Here is a 17,698-nt window from a genome sequence, read left to right as displayed (position 1 = left end):
AAGCTCATGTACCAAATAATAGAAGGCCAGATTTAAGGCAGCAGATACTCTCTACATCCCATTTTGCTGGTAAAATCAGATTTCTGAAAGTTCTGCAGGGTTTTTCTCCCTAACAGTGCAGTACCTTGGATGGGGCCTTTAGGCTGAAGTTCTTTATTCCCTGAGGTGGGCAGGTATAAGGTTCTAAAGGTTAGGATTAAGAATTTTTTTAAATCCCTGCCTGTTACTACTTCCCTTTAAACTTGAAAATGGACTAGGCAGTTTTTCTCAAAGTTTGGATTCTAGTCAGCCTGCCTTAAATCAATTGTGGTTCCTGAATTTGGAAAGGGCTCTTGTGGAACTGTTTACAACTATAAAAGATGTAATTATGTGTCCAGTCTTTTGCATATTACATTTAATCTACACAAATACTGTGAAGTGAAGAGGAGGTTGGGTATGTACGCTATCTGTATTGCAGAGATGAGAAAACCAAAGAACCGAATAGGTAAGTGACTTCACCCCCAAGATAAATAGGTGTACCTGGATTTCAGCCCAGCCCTGCTAGACCCAGAGCCAAGGATTCCTGCTATATCATGGCATCAGGTTATATGAAAGGCGTGTTCCCACAAAGGGCCTACGTTATTTAGCAGGAAACAGTTTATAGCAGAGACTGATTTCAAACAGTACTGAAAATGGGTTCACTAGAGATTTAGTTTCCTGCTTATGTAGTAGAGGAAATGTTTTTCTTCTGCCCTCTTTGATTCTATGACTGTTGCCTGCTAATTAAACTGACAAAAGACAGATTAACAGGAGGAAGGGTGTGTGTGTATGTGTGTGTATATTTTATATATATGTGTGTGTGTGTATATATATATACATATATACACACATATACTTTTTTTTAATGTGCACAAGGGTTTTCATGTCACAGAAAAGACAAGAAAACCCAAAGAGAGGTGGTAAGCTTTGAAAGTTATATACCATATTAACAAAGGGTAGAAAATTATGAAGTGATGGGTGGGAGAATGGGTGAAATAGGTGATGGGAATTAAAGAGTACACTTAAAAATGAACACTCAGCAATGTATAGAATTTTTGAATCACTGTGTTGTACATGAGAAACTAGTATAACACTGTATGTCAACTATACTGGAATTAAAATAAAAACAATTAAAAAAATAAAGTTAATTAAAAATGCAAAATAATTATGGAGAAGTGGCTAGACAAAGGAAAAGGAGTTCAGGCTTCTAGAAGCAGCAAATTGTAGGAAGGTAAATATATGGGAAAAGTAATAGAAGAGGGGTTATTTTAGTAAGGTTTGTTGTGCACACTCAGCTCAGTGCTACATTTATTTACATCATCTTCTTGGCCATAAAACTCCCCCAGAGTCCTCATTATGGCAGTCCTCATTTCTCAAAAGTTCCTGCTTTTAGTGAGGTAGGGGGAAGCTCAGGAAAGACTTATTTCTGCATCTGTTAAATCTCTATTGCCTATAGCTCAAAGTAATGTATATGCCAAAGTGACATACTTTAAGGTATATATTCTGATCTGCCATGCTCCCTCACACAGCATTTCTATTTTTCACAGCTACATACCATACATGTTTTCCAAATTCAATGATGCTTAGGATAACTTTGGTATAGGTATTTGTAGAAACATGTTTGAATTTGTTATTTAGTTTAAGCAAGACCCCAGAACTTCTTGTCGCCCACCCTTAAACTACCTCTCCTGACCTGTGTTTTTTAGTGCTAATACTCCAATGAATGATTCTGTCTAAGTAAGGTCTTTCAGTAGTTTGGGTGGAGCAGAGTTGGAAATAAATCCACTAACCTTTGATAACCTGTGGATAATGTCTTTTTTATTCAGACTGATATTGACAACAATTAAGCCCAACTAAATGGTCTTTGAGACAAGTTCTGTTTGACAGTTGACCTCTTCTGCTCTCTTTGTTGACTGCCTCTGGAAATCTTGGGGAAGTACTGGTAAACTCTAATTGCCTTTACATTTTAATTAAGGGTCTACCTGAACCAGTTAATATTTACATTTCTATTCTGTGTTATTAGTTAGGCCCATTGACTCCTGTTGTGGAATAATGTGGAATTTTCAGGATTCTTCAGCCAGAATTTGCCTTATTTCATATGTTAAAATTTCTGTGAAGCATATTTATGTCTGTTATATGCCAGGAAGGCTCTGTAGTGAGGAGTGATGTTCTGTTTTCTCCTGTCGGGAATTGTACAAACTGAAATGGACCCTCAAGAACATCTTTTCCAGCCTCTTTGCTTTCTCTGAACTTCTCTTCCAGGGCTCACACTCAGTCCTTACCCATGAGTTGATGCATTTGGCTCACCTCACAGGACAAGTAGAAACTTTATCTGCCTTGCCCCCCACTCCCACCCCTGCCCCGAAAATGTGGGATTTAGGTGGAAGATACTGGTTTAGTTTGGCTCTGCCCATAGGTGTGCTGAGCAACCTAAGGCAGGAGGATTATTAAAGACACTTGCGGGAGATTTGTGCTGAATAGTTGGTTCCTTTTCCTTTCTTCCCTTTGTTCGCATCACTGGTGAGTCTTTTTTTTTTTTTTTTTTTAAGATTTTATTTATTTATTGGACAGAGAGAGAGATCACAAGTAAGCAGAGAGGGAGGCAGAGAGAGAGAGGAGGAAGTAGGCTCCCTGCTGAGCGGAAAGCCCGATTCGGGGATTCGGGGCTCGGGGCTTGATCCCAGGACTCTGGGATCATGACCCGAGCCGAAGGCAGAGGCTTAACCCACTGAGCCACCCAGGCGCCCCATCACTGGTGAGTCTTCTGTAAAACTTGGCTTCAAGCCTTTGGAATTGTTGCTTATTCCTTCCTCCCACCATGCCCTCTCTCTACTTCATTGTTCACATTTGTTTTTCTGTTTAGCAAGTGTCTGAAACAACTAGTTGACAGAGTATTAAGAGTTTTAATTACACAGTTGTTTTTACCTCTAATACAGAGAAAGGAATCCCCATTTCTTGATACCGAAGAGCTGCCTTTTTCTTCTTTGCTAGATTTCTTGTGGTTTTCTGGTTATTTGAATACCCCAGTTTCTCACTTTTTTTTTTTTTTTTAAAGATTTTATTTATTAATTTGACAGAGAGAAATCACAAGTAGACGGAGAGGCAGCCAGAGAGAGAGAGAGGGAAGCAGGCTCTCTGCTGAGCAGAGAGCCCGATGCGGGACTCGATCCCAGGACCCTGAGATCATGACCTGAGCCGAAGGCAGTGGCTTAACCCACTGAGCCACCCAGGCGCCCCAGTTTCTCACTTTTTAGTAGCTTTATCTTTTGAAAGATCTCTTAAAAAAAAAATAAAGAAGTTGAAATGGGAGAGAGAGGACCTGGTCTTTACTCAGTTTATCTTAACTAAGTTTCTTTCTTTCTTTTTTTTTAAAATATTTTATTTATTATATGACAGAGAGACACAGTGAGAGAGGGAACACAAGCAGGGGGAGTAGGAGAGGGAGAAGCAGGCTTCCCACTGAGCAGGGATCCCAACTCAGGGCTCAATCCCAGGACCCTGGGATCATGACCTGAGCCGAAGGCAGATGCTTAATGACTGAGCCACCCAGGTGTCCCTTAACTAAGTTTCTAAAACTAATCAAGACAAGATGATTAGCCTTCCACTAATATTAGGGCATTATGAGTAAACTCTCATAATAATAGTTGTGTTACAAAGGTGCAGTTTATATTGACCGAATGAGTGCTATTTAGGAAGTTCTCTGTGGTTTCTCCCTTTGTGGCCATTTCAGGCTTTTTTGTCTTTAAGACCCATTGCATGTTCTCTATTTACAGATAAGGAAACAGGTTCAGAGTAGTAATTTTATCTTAGGATCTGTGGCCAAAGTGGCAGCATCTGGACTTGAAGTGAGTGAATGTAGGAAGTATATATATCTCCATTTTTTAAGTACTTTCATAATATGTTTTCTTAATATAAATATAAATACATAATGTATAACCACTGGGGGAACCCACTCTAGCAAGAAAACCTTGAAAGTAATAGTGATACTTGGTACCCAGCATTTTTACTGGTCTTTGAAAAGACCAGTATGGTTCTTACGTTTCTTTGGAACCATAAGAGAGGGGTTTTTTTTGGCTTTTTGTTTTTGTTTTTTTGTAATTGGAAATATAATTGACATACAATATTACATTAGTGTGAGGTGTACAACATACTAATGCAACAAGTATATGTGTTATACTATGCTTACCACAAGTATAGCCACCAATTGTCACCATACAACTCTGTTAAAATACCATTGACTGAATTCTTTATGCTGTGACTTAATCACTCCGTGACTGGAAACCTCTACCTCTCACTCTCCTTCACCCATTTTTGCTTATTCCCCTGGCCCTCTGCTCTGACAGCCATTAGTCTTTTTCTGTATTTTTGGGTCTGTTTCTACTCTTTGTTTATTCATTTGTTTTGTTTGTTAGATTTCACATACGAGATGAAATCATATGGTATTTGTCCTTCTCTGTCAGACTCATTTCACTGAGCATAATACTCTCTAGTCCATCCTTGTTGTCCCAGTGCCAAGATCTCGTTCTTTTTTAGGTTGAGTAATGTTCCATGGTGTGTATATATATATGTGTGTACGTGTGTGTGTGTATGCATGCACACGTGTGTGTGTACTCACCACATCATCTTTACTGATTCATCTGTGGAGACTTATGTTGCTTCAGTATCTTGGCTATTGTGAGTACTGCTGCAGTGAACGCAGGAGTGCAGATCTTTCTGAATTAGTGTTTTTGTTTTCTTTGGGTAAACAAACAGTAGTAGGATTATTGATTCATAGGGTAACTGTGTTCTTAATTTTTCAAGGACTCTCCAAACTCTTTTCCATAGTTGTAGCAAATTACATTCTCCTCAATTGTGCAGGAGGAGGGTTCCTCTTTTTCTTCACATTCTCACCAACATTGTTTTTTTTTTTTTTTTTTTTTTGTCTTTTTGATACTAATTGTTCTGACAGTTATGAGGCAATAGCTCATTGTGGCTTTGATTTGCATTTCCCTGATAATTTGTGTTATTGGGCATCTTTCTCACCTGCCTGTTGGTCATCTACATGTTTGTTGGTCCTCTGCCCATTTTGAATTGGACTTTTTGTGGTTTTTAGTGTTGAGTTGTAGAAGTTCTTTATGTATTTTGGGTATATCATTTGCAAGTGTCTTCTCTCATTTAGTACGTTTCCTTTTCATTTTATTGATGGTTTCTTTGCTGTGTGAAAGCTTTTTATTTTGGCATTGTCTCAGTAGTTTATTTTTGCTTTTGTTGCTCTTGTCTGAGGATACAGAAGAATACTGCTAAGGCTGACGTCAGAGAGATTACTGCCTGCCTTTTTTTTCTAGGAGTTTTATGGTTTCAGGTTTCACATTTTAAGTCGTTAATCTGTTTTGAGTTTAGTTTTGTGTATGGATTAAGAAAGTGGTCCAGTTTCTTTCGCATTTAGGTGCCCACTTTCTCAATACCATTTGTTGAAGAAACTTTTACCCATTGTATATTCTTGCTTTCTTTGTCATAGATTAATAGACTATATAAGCATGCGTTTATTTCTGAGCCCTCTTTTGTTGCATTAATTTATGGGTCTCTTTTTGTGCCAGTACCATACTCTTTTGATTACTACAGCTTTATAGTGTGTCCTACAATCTATGATTGTGATACACCCAACTTTGTTCTTCTTTCTCAAGATTGCTTTGGCTTATTCAGGGTCTTTTGTGGTTCCATACAAAAGTTTTTTTCTAGTATTTGTTCTAGTTCTGTGAGGATAAGGTATTTTTTTGAAGAAAATACTCAGCTGCCACTGTTAAGTGATGTTTTCTATAAGGCAGCTCAAGAACAGTAAAAATAAATATGAATCACATTTCATAGCCCTTCCGCCCCAGCACACAGGAATGATATCACTGTTCTTCCTCAGGACTGAAAGCTGCAGCTACTTTTCAGCATATGACAGGAGCTTTAGAGATCTTGCTATGTAGTAGAATCACACAGTCAGAATTAAAACAGCATGCTCTAGAACGATGGGCAGCATTTTCTTTCCTGGCTTCTGCCTTTCTAGTAGCTTCTGGCTACGTTGGCAGGACTATGTGGAAGATGTGACAAGTCTGGACTTGCCTTGGAAGAATTCTCATTTGTGCTGGCTTTGCCGTTAGATTAGTATAAGGGTGAAATAAATGTATTGATAGATGGGGGAACTCAAGAATACCTAGACATAGAGTTTAAAAATACTTAGTGCCTTTAAAGTTTTTGGTAGCATTATGATAAACCGGGAGGCTTGTGGGAATTCTGTTCGTTCTTCTGTGAAGAAAATCATGTAAGTCACATGTTAAATAGCTTTGGGCTAGTTACTGAAACTGGTAAGAAGCAGTTTCATTCTTCAGCCTTCTTAGCAAACAGCCTTTATATTACTAAGCTTGAGGAGAAAGAATTAAGTTTGGTAAAAATTTTCTGCTATTTGGTGTTAACAGATTTGTTACTTAGACCTCAGAGGAAGTTGTCTTTGTAGATGAGCGAAGAAAGTATGCAGTTTGTTAGTTTAGGCTTGAGACAATCACATATTCAGGCTGTAAATCCTAATTATAAAAGGGAAAACTGCCTGATACCTTTTTTTGTTTTAAATGCATATGTATACCTGTGGCAAACTTTCTTGTGGCTGGTGTCTTGTAGATGCTTAATAAATACTTACTGAATAAATTCTTACGTGTAAAAAAAATGAAGCTTAAGAGAATCAGATGACTTGTTCTAGGTCATATTCTCAGTACACTGTGGTTAACATTTAATTAGTGTATAATTGTTACTAATCTCTACCAGATTTGTTAGGTATGTTGATGCGCAGTTTTCTTCATATCTTTCCTATGAGGTTATTAACATTTTAACTTTAATATGCTGTTGTTTTAATTAGGCTTTTGGTCACTGAAATTTTGAAACACTCTTATTTAGACCTGAAGCTGGTTATAACCGTATAATTTATTGTGCAAACTGAAACAATTCAGAGGGCTCTACTCAAAGTCAAGTTGGGACAGCGTGTGTAACCAGTTTGTTCCAGGCAAACGAGGATGTGACATATGGTTACATGCTGTTTTTATTTTTAGAGTGTGTAGCATACTTTCAGAAAGTCTTACCAGTATCTCAGAGGCCTCCCTCATACCACCTTCTGGTCACTACTGGTCGTTCTGACCTTTAACTGATGAGTTTTACCTGTTTTTGAACTTTCTGTAAATGACCCCATATAGTGTACACTTTGTGCACCTGGCTTCTTTGACTCAGTGTTCTCTTTGTGAGCCGCACGTATGCTGTATGTAGTGATTGTTACTTTATTTCATTGTTTTTTAAATATTCCATTGTATGAATTTACTATAATGTATACAGAATATTGTTGACAGACATTTGGGTTGTTTTAATTTGGGGCTATTAAGAACAGTGCTCCTATAAACATATTTGTTTATGAGTCTTTTGGTGAGCATATGTACTTATTTCTGTTTGGGTGTATAGTTAGGAGTGGAATTGCTAAGTCATATGGTATGTTAAGTGTTCAGCCCCAGTAGATAATACCACTTTTGCTAAGTGTTAAACCCTGTCTGTGCTTCCTTAGCAGTAGGTGAGAGTTCCAGTTTCTCTGTGTCCTAACTAATACTACGTATTGTCTTTTTCATTTCAACAGTGTAGTGGGATCACATTATGATTTTATCTTGAAAACGAATGAAGGGGAGCCCCTTTTCATATGCTAATAGGTTATTTGGATTTTCTTTGGTAATGCCATTTTGATGCTCTCCCTTGTGGTCCTTGAAGCGTTTCCCATTTTTCTATTGGTTTATCTCGTGTCCTTATTGAGTTGTAGTTCTTTATATATTCTGGATATGTCATTGTACAAACTACAAGTATCTTACACTAATTTGCCTTTTCTCTTTATTAATAGTATCATGGGATGAACTCAGTTTTAGTGTCTTCCAGTTTATCAATATTTTTCTTTTCTGGTTAGCAATTCTTGTGTCCGTTTAATAAGTGTTTGCCTATTCCAAGATCATGGAGATGTCCTCTGTCATCCTCTAGATATGTAATTATTTTACTTTTCACATTTAGGTGTATAGTCTATCTAGAATTTATGTTTGTGTATATGTGTGTGATATGAGATAGAAGTCAGGATTCATTTTATATAGGGATAGTGAATTGACTGCACTATTCTTTGTTCCAAAAACACATTCCTGTAGCTCTATACATCTTGTTGTTTTTATTTTATTTATTTATAACAGAGATAGTGAGAGAGAGAACACAAGCACAGGGGAGAGGGAGAGGGAGAAGCAAGCTTCCTGTTGAGCAGGGAGCCCGATGTGGGGCTCGATCCCAGGATTCTGGGATCATGACCTGAGCTGAAGGCAGTTGCTTAATGATTGAGCCACCCAGGCGCTCCATACATCTTCGTGACATGGTAACGAATTTCTCCAGCTTTGCTCTTCTTAGTGCTTGTCTTGGCTATTCTGGTTCTTTTCTAGTTCCATAGCATTTTAGAATCTTAAGTTTCCATCCACTTGTAAAACAACTTAGAGTTTAATTGGGACTGTATTGAATCTAAGGATGGTGAACTGACATTGTATAAAGATGTCTTCTAATCCAGGAATATACATTGCATATCTATTTATTTAGGTATTTATTTAATTTCTCTGTGTTTTGTAGTTTTCAGAAGAAGAATCTCAAATATCTTTCAGATTTATTTCTAACTTTTGGTATTTTAAAAAACAATTTATTGAGATAAAATTTATACACTATATTAATCATTTTATTTTTGAATTTTTTATTTTTTTAAAGATCTTATTTATTTGTCAGAGAGAGAGAGAGAGAGCAGAGGCAGAGGGAGAAGCAGGCTCCCCGATGAGCAAGGAGCTTGTTGGGGAACTCTATCCCAGGACCCTGGGATCATGACCTGAGTTGTAGGCAGACACTTAAATGACTGAGCCACCCAGGTGTCCCTATATTAACCTTTTATTTTATTTTATTTTTAAAGATTTTATTTATTTATTTGAGAGAGAGTGTGAGAGAGAGCATGCAAATGGGATGAGGGGCAAAGGGAGAAACAGACTCCTCACTGAGCAGGGAGTACGATGTGGGGCTCCATCTGATGTGGGACTCCACCCAGGGACTCCGGGATCATGACCTGAGCCCAAGGCAGAGGCTTAACCACCTGAGCCACCCAGGTGCCACTAGCCATTTTAAAGTGAAGCAGTGTTGAACAACCACCACCTCTGTCTAGGTCCAAAACATTTTCATCACTGTAGAGTAAAACTTCATTAGCAGGAGTAGTGTAGTATGTGTACATGAAATCAGTGTAGTATGTGATGTTTTGTATCTGGATTATTTCACTTAGTATGTTTTTAAAGTTCATTTCCCTAGTGCAGTGTGTGCCAGTTCGTCATTCCTTTTTATGGCTGAAGAGTATTTCATTGCAGGTGTATGCCGTTATTTGTTTATCTGTTTAGCTGTTAATGGACATTTTGAGCTATTTGTACTTTCTGGCTGTTGCAGACAGTGCTGCTATAAAAATAGGCATGTACGTGGACTTGTTTGAGTACCTGTTGTCAGTTTTTTAGGAGTGGAATTGCAAGGTCATACAATTCTGTGTTTAACTTTTTAAGGCACCACTAGCCTTTCCCACAGCAGCCGAACCATTTTACATTCCCACAAGCAGTGTACATGGGTTTTCTCTTTACTCATCAGTATTGGCTATTTTCCATAGTATTTTGGATGGTGTGATAAGTGGTATAGTTTTTTTGTTGTTGTTACTTCATTTTCTGTGTTGCCGATGTATAGAAATACCTTTGCTTTTTTTTTCATGTAAAACTTAAATTTTGTGACCTTTTAAATTAACTTAATTTAAATAGTTTATGTGTTTATTGTATTTTCTCTGTTCATCTGAATTTCTGATTTTCACAGGCTTTCTTACTCTTCTGTTCCTTTTCCATAGTAGTTCGTTTATTTTATGGATGCAGTATTCTTGTGAATGGCTTGAAAAATTTCTGTTAGAATTTAAATTCTCTTTAAAATTTTCATTCCTTTAGTTTCCTTTGTGATTGATTCTGTTGCTTTTCATTTTGATCCTTAATTTTGTTAGGCATTTCTTTAAATATCTGGTGATCCTTGGTTATCTATTCATATTTATAAAGGACCAGGATGACTGGTTTTGGTGATTCATATTGGCTTCCTCTCAGTTATTTGAGGTCTCTTTTTCCAAAAGAGATTTTTCTCTAGAGATTATTGATTGAGAATTCTGTGTGAGTTTGTCTTAAAGGCTAACAGGAGTCAGGTAGGTTTAGGACCTAAAATTTATTCTGAGGCTCAAGTGCTGTGAGACTTTTTTCCTTTTGGTTGGTTTAATTTCCTCTCTCCTGATTCTCCACCTCCCCCACCAAAATTTGTGGATGTTAGGAGCGAGGCCAGGCTCAGCCCTACTTCTCTTTTGTTTTTAGAACCCATGCTGGATGTTCTTCTCAGCAGAACTGAATACTAAGCCTTGGGAGCTCAAGTTTATATAGGAAGTAAGACTGTCATGAGTGCCTCTGCTGTTGTGTGAAGCAGTCCTTCAATTACCTTGATTTCCCTATGCTTTAATACACCTGCTTGATCCCGAGCTTGGTCTTCTCTGTTCAGCGGGGTGGGATATCCCTTGGCTCCATGCAAGTCCTTTTCTATGCTTGCTTTGCTTTAGTTGGTGTTTCTTCTGCTTTGGCTTCTCTGTCAGTTTAGTCTTGGCGGTTTCTTCTAGAAATAATTTCCTTCTTTTCTTCCATCTCTCCCTCCTTTCTGCTTGTTAATGGGTCTGTTTCTTCAGATTGTTATGAATTTATTGTTTTATCATTATGAAAAATTTGGACATAACATAAATGTGTCTACTCCCTAGCATAAAGAAAATGTAAATACAGTTGATGTTGAAAGCTCTTCTCTGATTGTATTGCACTCCCTCCTATGCATCTATTAATATTATCCTGTGTGTGCATTTCTAAACAATAAAGAACATTGTTTTGAATGTGTTTGAGCTTTGAATAGTGACATACTGCATGAATCCTTCTGCATCTTGTTTTTTTCCCGTCCATCATGGTTCTTTTATTTGTTCTCTTAGTATACTATCTTTTCTGCTGTTAGTAGAATTTGAACAGGGAAGATAAGTCAGCCAATGTATTTCTTTCTGTGACTTATTTAAAAGGGAGAGTTAAGCACCTTTTGGATATTTTGTCACTACAGACATGGAAGAGAAAGGACTTGGTGTTACCTCTTCTTATTCCAACTGGTGATGATAGGTGAATATGATACTTCACCATGTTATACAAGCTAGGCTATTGAGTCTTGCTGCTGACCTCTATTTGGTGTTATAAATCCTTTTGGAAACAGAGAAATAGGATTCATTTGTGTGTAGGGTTTAGCAGAGGTTTAAATGACGATTTGGGTTCTTACTGCTGGAAGGAATTTTTAGAGGTCATTTAGTACAAACTGTACTAAAGAAGCCCAAGCCCAGAGAAGGTGAGTGATTTGTCTGGGATGATACAGGGGGGAAAACAGGGATCAGAAGCCAATTTTGCTGTTCATTATTCCTGCCACCTTACTACCGTGAACCAAAGATTAAAGTCCCCTTTTGTTAACATTCGACTTTAATTTTTGCCTGTCCTTTAAAATATTTTTAGTGGTGCCTGGGTGGCTCAGTGGGTTAAGGTCTCTGCCTTCGGCTTAGGTTGTGATCCCAGGGTCCTGGGATCGAGCCTCACATCAGGCTCTCTGCTCGGCAGGGACCCTCCTTCCTCTTCTCTCTCTGCCTGCCTCTCTGTCTACTTGTGATGTCTGTCAAATAAATAAATAAATAAATCTTCAAAAAAATCAAATAAAATATTTTGATACCAAGAGATTTTTAGTACATAAGAATTAACATAAATCTTTGAACTAATGTTTATTTGCTGTGTTTTCCTTAGGATCAGAATGGTTTCAATCCCAGAATACTATGAAGGCAAGAATGTCCTCCTCACTGGAGCTACCGGTTTCCTAGGGAAGGTACTTCTGGAAAAGTTGCTGAGGTCTTGTCCTAAGGTGAATTCAGTGTATGTTTTGGTGAGGCAGAAAGCTGGACAGACACCCAAAGAACGAGTAGAAGAAATTATTAGTGGCAAGGTAAGTGGGGGAAAATGATCATTTGGAGGAAAGAAAAGAATGTGTTTGTATGTATAATTATTGTAATCATTGTAAACAGCTCAGTTTATTTCTTTAGTATTCTGAAAAAAATTATTGAAAAAAAAATCCTACAGAATGTCAATATACTAGATACGACTTATGATCAGTAGGAGAAAAATAGCTTTCCTGTATGGGCAAAGTTGTATGACAAGTTCTAAAATACCTGTATGTTAGATATTTAATGTGTTTTTAGAATATTTGAAACCTATTACTTGTAATTACTAGGTATTTTAGATAGTATTCAGAATAATAATTAAGAGGTGGTTCTAACTAGTACCTACTATGCTGTTAAGCACTGTCCTTTTATAACACTTAAAAATTTGTAAGCACTGACTGCTCCCCACAACCATGTTAAGAAGTAGCAAAGTCACATATTCCTATTTGAGAAATAAGAACATGATGACAGAGGGGTCATTTAGGATACAAGAATAGGTCATACATTTTGAAACTTTTTAGAGAAATATATTGTTAAGAAAAAATGGAAATGAGCTGGTGTAAAATTATCTCACAGTTTTGAATTCTCTCCGAATGAATGAATTTATCTGACATTCATTGGCAGTAAGTTTAGTGTAGTAGCTATGTAATTTTTTAGTTAGTTGGTAGTATCTAGTATCTTTTAATCACTTGTAATTAGTATGTTTTAATCCCCCCTCCTAACAACTCCCTCCCCTAGTAAGAGGTTATTTATTGTTACTCATTTCTTATATTTCAGAAAACATTTACTGTACATACTCAGTGTTGGGCACCTGATTTATTGTAGGGGGTTGAATTCAGGGATAAATAAGATAGAATCATTGCCTAAATGGGCAAGAGAATTTTTAAGAGGGAAAAGGAAGCAAGATGGAGTATAGAAGTGTCAAGGAAGACTTGATAGGAGCGATTACTGATGTTAAAGTCTTGACTGGAATTGAGAGCCTGAGTAAAATGTCAGAGGTTTGGCCATCTCCTATGGGGTCTCTAGGGCAGTGGATCTAAAAACTTTCCTCCACAGTAAGTCTGAGTTTTAGAGGAAAAGAATACCTTATACTTAAAGCCTGAAATTTTATTGAACTTTAGTAATTTACCTAATAATAAACTATATGGAGTTTGGATGTCAGAAGCTCCTCCCTCCTGGCCTGGCCTCCCAGTTGTGACAACCAAAAATGTCTCCAGACATCACCAGATGTTCCCTTGGGGGAAACATTTCCCCAAGGTGAGAACCACTGATGAATGTCTCTGAGAAAAGAAACTCCATTAATATGGTGGTAGGTTGAACTAAAATAATTGACCACGGGATAAATTCTGGAAGGGGAACAAAGTATATTAAAGAGGCCATTAGTGAACATTAAATAAAGTAGGAACTGGTTGGGATGCCCGTGGATTAAACACACTGGAAGAGAAAGTGTTGAATAAAGAGATGGAGGCTAGAGAAGGGAAAAGTATCAGGTCTGAGATTAACTTACGAAGCAGCATGAGCCTGTCTATCTTGTTTGTTTGAGATATCTGATATGAACAGGAGTTAAAGGTCATTGGCAGTGTGGGAGAATGAAAAGTGTAAATTCAAGGTATTAAAAGTACTTTTCTGGTCATTGCTCAGGTTGCTTTTTTTTCAGCCTGCCCCTTAAGCATTGATGTTCTTCAGAGTTCTATCGTAGGCCTTGATCTCTTCTTACTAGACCCAGTTAGGTGATTACTCAGCATCCTTTATTTTACATGAGATGGATGGTTGTATTTTAATAGATTTGGAAAAAGCTTTATCTAGTCTGGACCAAGGGTGCTCATCACTGCTGCTATCTGGGTGATCTTCTCTTCCCAGGGGTCCCTGTATATGATTAGTAAAATCCATGTATAGTCTGGCTCTTCTCTTTCCTGAACTCCAGACCTGCAGACGCAGTTGCTTCTACTAGACCTGTGTTCTGGGTGTCCCACAGACCCTTTACACCCAACATTCAAAAACTGAACTTGTGTCTCCATAACTGTACTTTGTTCTCTTCCCAGGTCTTCCACTTAATTAGTTTATTCACTTAAAGTAATGTTTAAGTGAAAATTTACCATGTTTACATCTTGCCAGGCACTCAGCTAATTGGGACCTTAGTGCTGAACAAAATAGATGTGATCCCTGTCCTTGTGGAGTTCACATTTCCTTATCCCTCATATTTAGTCACTGGCTAAGTCTTATTGAATTATTTTAACTCCCCAAATGTTAATTGTCTGTCACGTCTAGGTAGTTACGTATGCTGCTTTCTCTGCCTGGAACACTGTCGTTCTATTTTATAATTTCTGGTCCTTCCCCAGCTGGGTGGGTTTTTCCTCCTGTACAGTCTCATAACACTATAATATTACCCCTATTTTATTACCTTTAACATAGTATTTTAATTGTGTTTACGTGTCTGGCTTTTCCTGTCAGATTCTAAACAGACTGCGGGAGAGATTGTTGGTTTGTTTTCTCAGTGTCTAGGAGGTGCCTGGCTCATCTGAAATGCTTTGTAGATGCTTGATAACTAATACAAGAGCACATAAATGTTGAAATCACTAAATAACAGTAGTGGAAGGGAACAGTTATATACATTAAGGGAGTGAAAGTGAGCACTATATATGCTGTATTGATTTTCTTCCCAGATTGAGAATCTCTGCTCAAACTACAAATATGAACTTTAAATGAAGTAGAGACTCAAAGTATAATAGAGCAGTGATCTGGAGGGTAGCATCTGTATTTCTTTATAAAATCTGAGATGAAAAATTAAATTTGACTCACAGTTGAATGTGCCTTTACCCTATAATCACCTTAGGATCTAACTGTTTCTTTAGTTGATTTATTTCTTCTAGTATTCTTTTTTTTTTTTTAAAGATTTTATTTATTTATTTGACAGAGAGAAATCACAAGTAGATGGAGAGGCAGGCAGAGAGAGGGAGAGAGGGAAGCAGGCTCCCTGCTGAGCAGAGAGCCCGATGCGGGACTCGATCCCAGGACCCTGAGATCATGACCTGAGCCGAAGGCAGTGGCTTAACCCACTGAGCCACCCAGGCGCCCCTTCTTCTAGTATTCTTAAGGAATATTGTATATATGATATTTCTCAAGTTTGTCCAGATTCTAATCTGCATATTTGCTTACCAACCTTTGTTTTCTTCAACATACTTACTTTTCTTCCCTTCTAAAAATGTTGTAGGTTTTACAGATTTAATATAGATCATGAATCATGGCATTTTACTGTAATCTACTGTAACAGAATAAAACCAAAATAAAATGAAGTGATAAATTAAGATCTGGATTTTAGAAATCTGAATGATCATTTTAAACATTGTCCGGATGTCAAAAACAAAAAAAACAAAAAAAACATTGTCCTGATGTGTATACTGCTTAAATCTATTCTGCGGGACAGTACAATATAATCTAGTCAGCAAAGGCATGGGCAATTCAAATTTAATTGCAAACTACCAACCAGCTCTGTGTCTCTGAGTCCTCATCTGTAAAATGGGGATAATAATGTGGGTTTCATGGGGTATTTTCTTTACATAATGGAAGCAGTTAGGAATAGAAGTTTTAGGATTAACATAGTTGGAAGTTTTCAGAATAGCAATCCTTGGTGGGGTGCTGGTGGGCTTTATAGAAAGTTGAAAAATACTGCCCTAACATTTTATCCCCTTGGATAGCTCTTTGACAGATTGAGAGATGAAAATCCAGAATTTAGAGAGAAGGTTATAGCGATCAACAGTGAACTCACCCAACCAAAACTGGCTCTTAGTGAAGAAGATAAAGAGATCATCATAGATTCTATCAATATTATATTCCACTGTGCAGCTACAGTAAGGTTTAATGAAAATTTAAGGTAAGTAAACATATGTATATGACATTTGAGCTTCAGCATCGTTTAAAAAATTTGAATTCTTTTTAGTGAAATCGTTCTGAAAGTGATATAAAACTGTTTGCTGGCCCTATGTTAATTGTGACTTTCAGTGTCCTAAAGAGTGTTAAGAGAATTTTCTTCTTGTTACCAGTTTAGAAACATTGGGCAACTAGTCTCTATATTAGAAGAAGTTGCCTTGAATTTAACTGTAAGGCAGGGAAGTATGGAGTAGGAGAAAGAAATTTTCCTTTAGTAGGTATGTTGGTCTTAACAGCTAAATAGTGTTTGTTTCCTAAATAGTGTTTGTTTCCTCTTTGTTTCAGAAGCCTATATCTCAGTGGCTTTATTTTTTTATTCTGCGCATATCCATCTGAAAATTAGAAAAAAAGAACTCAGGTTTTGCAGAGTAAGGTAAAATGGCTTATAAATTTAAGTCATACCTTCTTTTTTTTTTAAACATGGTAGCATTATTAGGGATAGGCATTAGTGGACAGAAGTTTAATTAGAAAAATAATTTAAAAAAAGAAAAATAATTTGGACTTCTGTCAGGATGCCTGTTTCAAGAAAAAATTAACATTGTACATGTTGACGGTTTTAAAAAAATCTCACAGATCTGCATTTTAAATAATGGTTCTTAATTTAGAGGATTCTTTTTGATGATATGTTCAAAAATACTGCTTTTAATGTTTATCTAATTGTATAGACTTATGCCAGTTAAAATAGGACAGACTTTTTTAGGATTTAAAATTACTTGAAGCCCTTCTTAAAATGTTTTTAAATTAAATTTTGTTTATAAAGAGTTTTTAGGGGCGCTTTGGTGGCTCAGTGGATTAAAACCTCTGCCTTCGGATCATTTCACGATCCGAGAGTCCTGGGATCGAGCCCCACCGCCCCGCATCAGTCTGTCTGCTCCGCAGGGAGCCTGCTTCTTCTTGCGCGCTCTCTCTCTCTCTCTGCCTGCCTCTTTGCCTGCTTGTGATCTCTGCCTGTCAAATAAACAAATAAAATCTTAAAAATAAAAAAAGAGAGAGTTTTTAGATTATTTCCTGTAAAGTCTTTAATGTAGAAGTATAAATCTTTTTTTTTTTTTTTAAAGATTTTATTTATTTATTTGACAGAGATCACAAGTAGGCAGAGATCACAAGTAGGCAGAGAGGCAGGCAGAGAGAGAGGAGGAAGCAGGCTCCCCGCTGAGCAGAGAGCCCGATGCGGGACTCGATCCCAGGACCCTGAGATCATGACCTGAGCCGAAGGCAGCGGCTTAACCCACTGAGCCACCCAGGCGCCCTAGAAGTATAAATCTTAATTGACATTTTATAATGTGACAGTTCAGCACCAAAGCATTACAGTAAGTTTTGCCTATGTCCCAGGTGAGGGCACTGTGATAGTCACTTACATTTCTTTAATAGTACTTTATAGTTTTCAGGGTAAATTTTTTCATTCATTATTTTATGCCATGCTAAGGTTACCACTGTAATATTGTGGGCAAGTCCATTTTATACTTGAAGAAGTTGATACAGCACTGTGTCCTGGATAGGACATAAGTCTTGGAATTATATACCTTAGCTCTAACTTTGAGTTTATTGTTTATTATCTGGTGATAATTATTTATTTACTTTCTAGTTGTTTTAATACAGCCATTATGTATTCATGATTCAAGAGTGACAAAAGAATCTCAG

At 37.2% G+C, this 17,698-nt stretch overlaps 1 protein-coding gene across 6 annotated transcripts in view; it reads left to right on the top strand.

Annotated features, from left to right (window-relative positions):
- The window catches only part of FAR1 (fatty acyl-CoA reductase 1), a 93,744-nt gene that overhangs the window by 49,015 nt on the left and 27,031 nt on the right, over positions 1 to 17,698 (top strand). For 5 of the 6 annotated variants that reach the window (XM_013055851.2, XM_045065781.1, XM_004752022.3 and 2 more), the window contains exons 2-3: positions 11,940 to 12,135; positions 15,826 to 16,001. In XM_013055851.2, coding sequence (XP_012911305.1) covers positions 11,947 to 12,135; positions 15,826 to 16,001 — 365 coding nt within the window. In that variant the 5' untranslated portion in view covers positions 11,940 to 11,946. Of the gene's footprint in view, positions 1 to 10,448; positions 10,518 to 11,939; positions 12,136 to 15,825; positions 16,002 to 17,698 lie in introns of all 6 variants that reach the window. The other variant, XM_004752021.3, reaches the window with a different exon arrangement.

This window comes from Mustela putorius, unplaced genomic scaffold (genome assembly GCF_011764305.1).
Source record: "Mustela putorius furo isolate JIRA1106 unplaced genomic scaffold, ASM1176430v1.1 tig00003859_pilon_pilon_pilon, whole genome shotgun sequence".
Classification (NCBI taxonomy): Eukaryota; Metazoa; Chordata; class Mammalia; order Carnivora; family Mustelidae; genus Mustela; species Mustela putorius.
The sequence above is the reverse complement of the archived record's forward strand: the minus strand, read 5'-3'. Positions and strand labels throughout refer to the sequence as shown.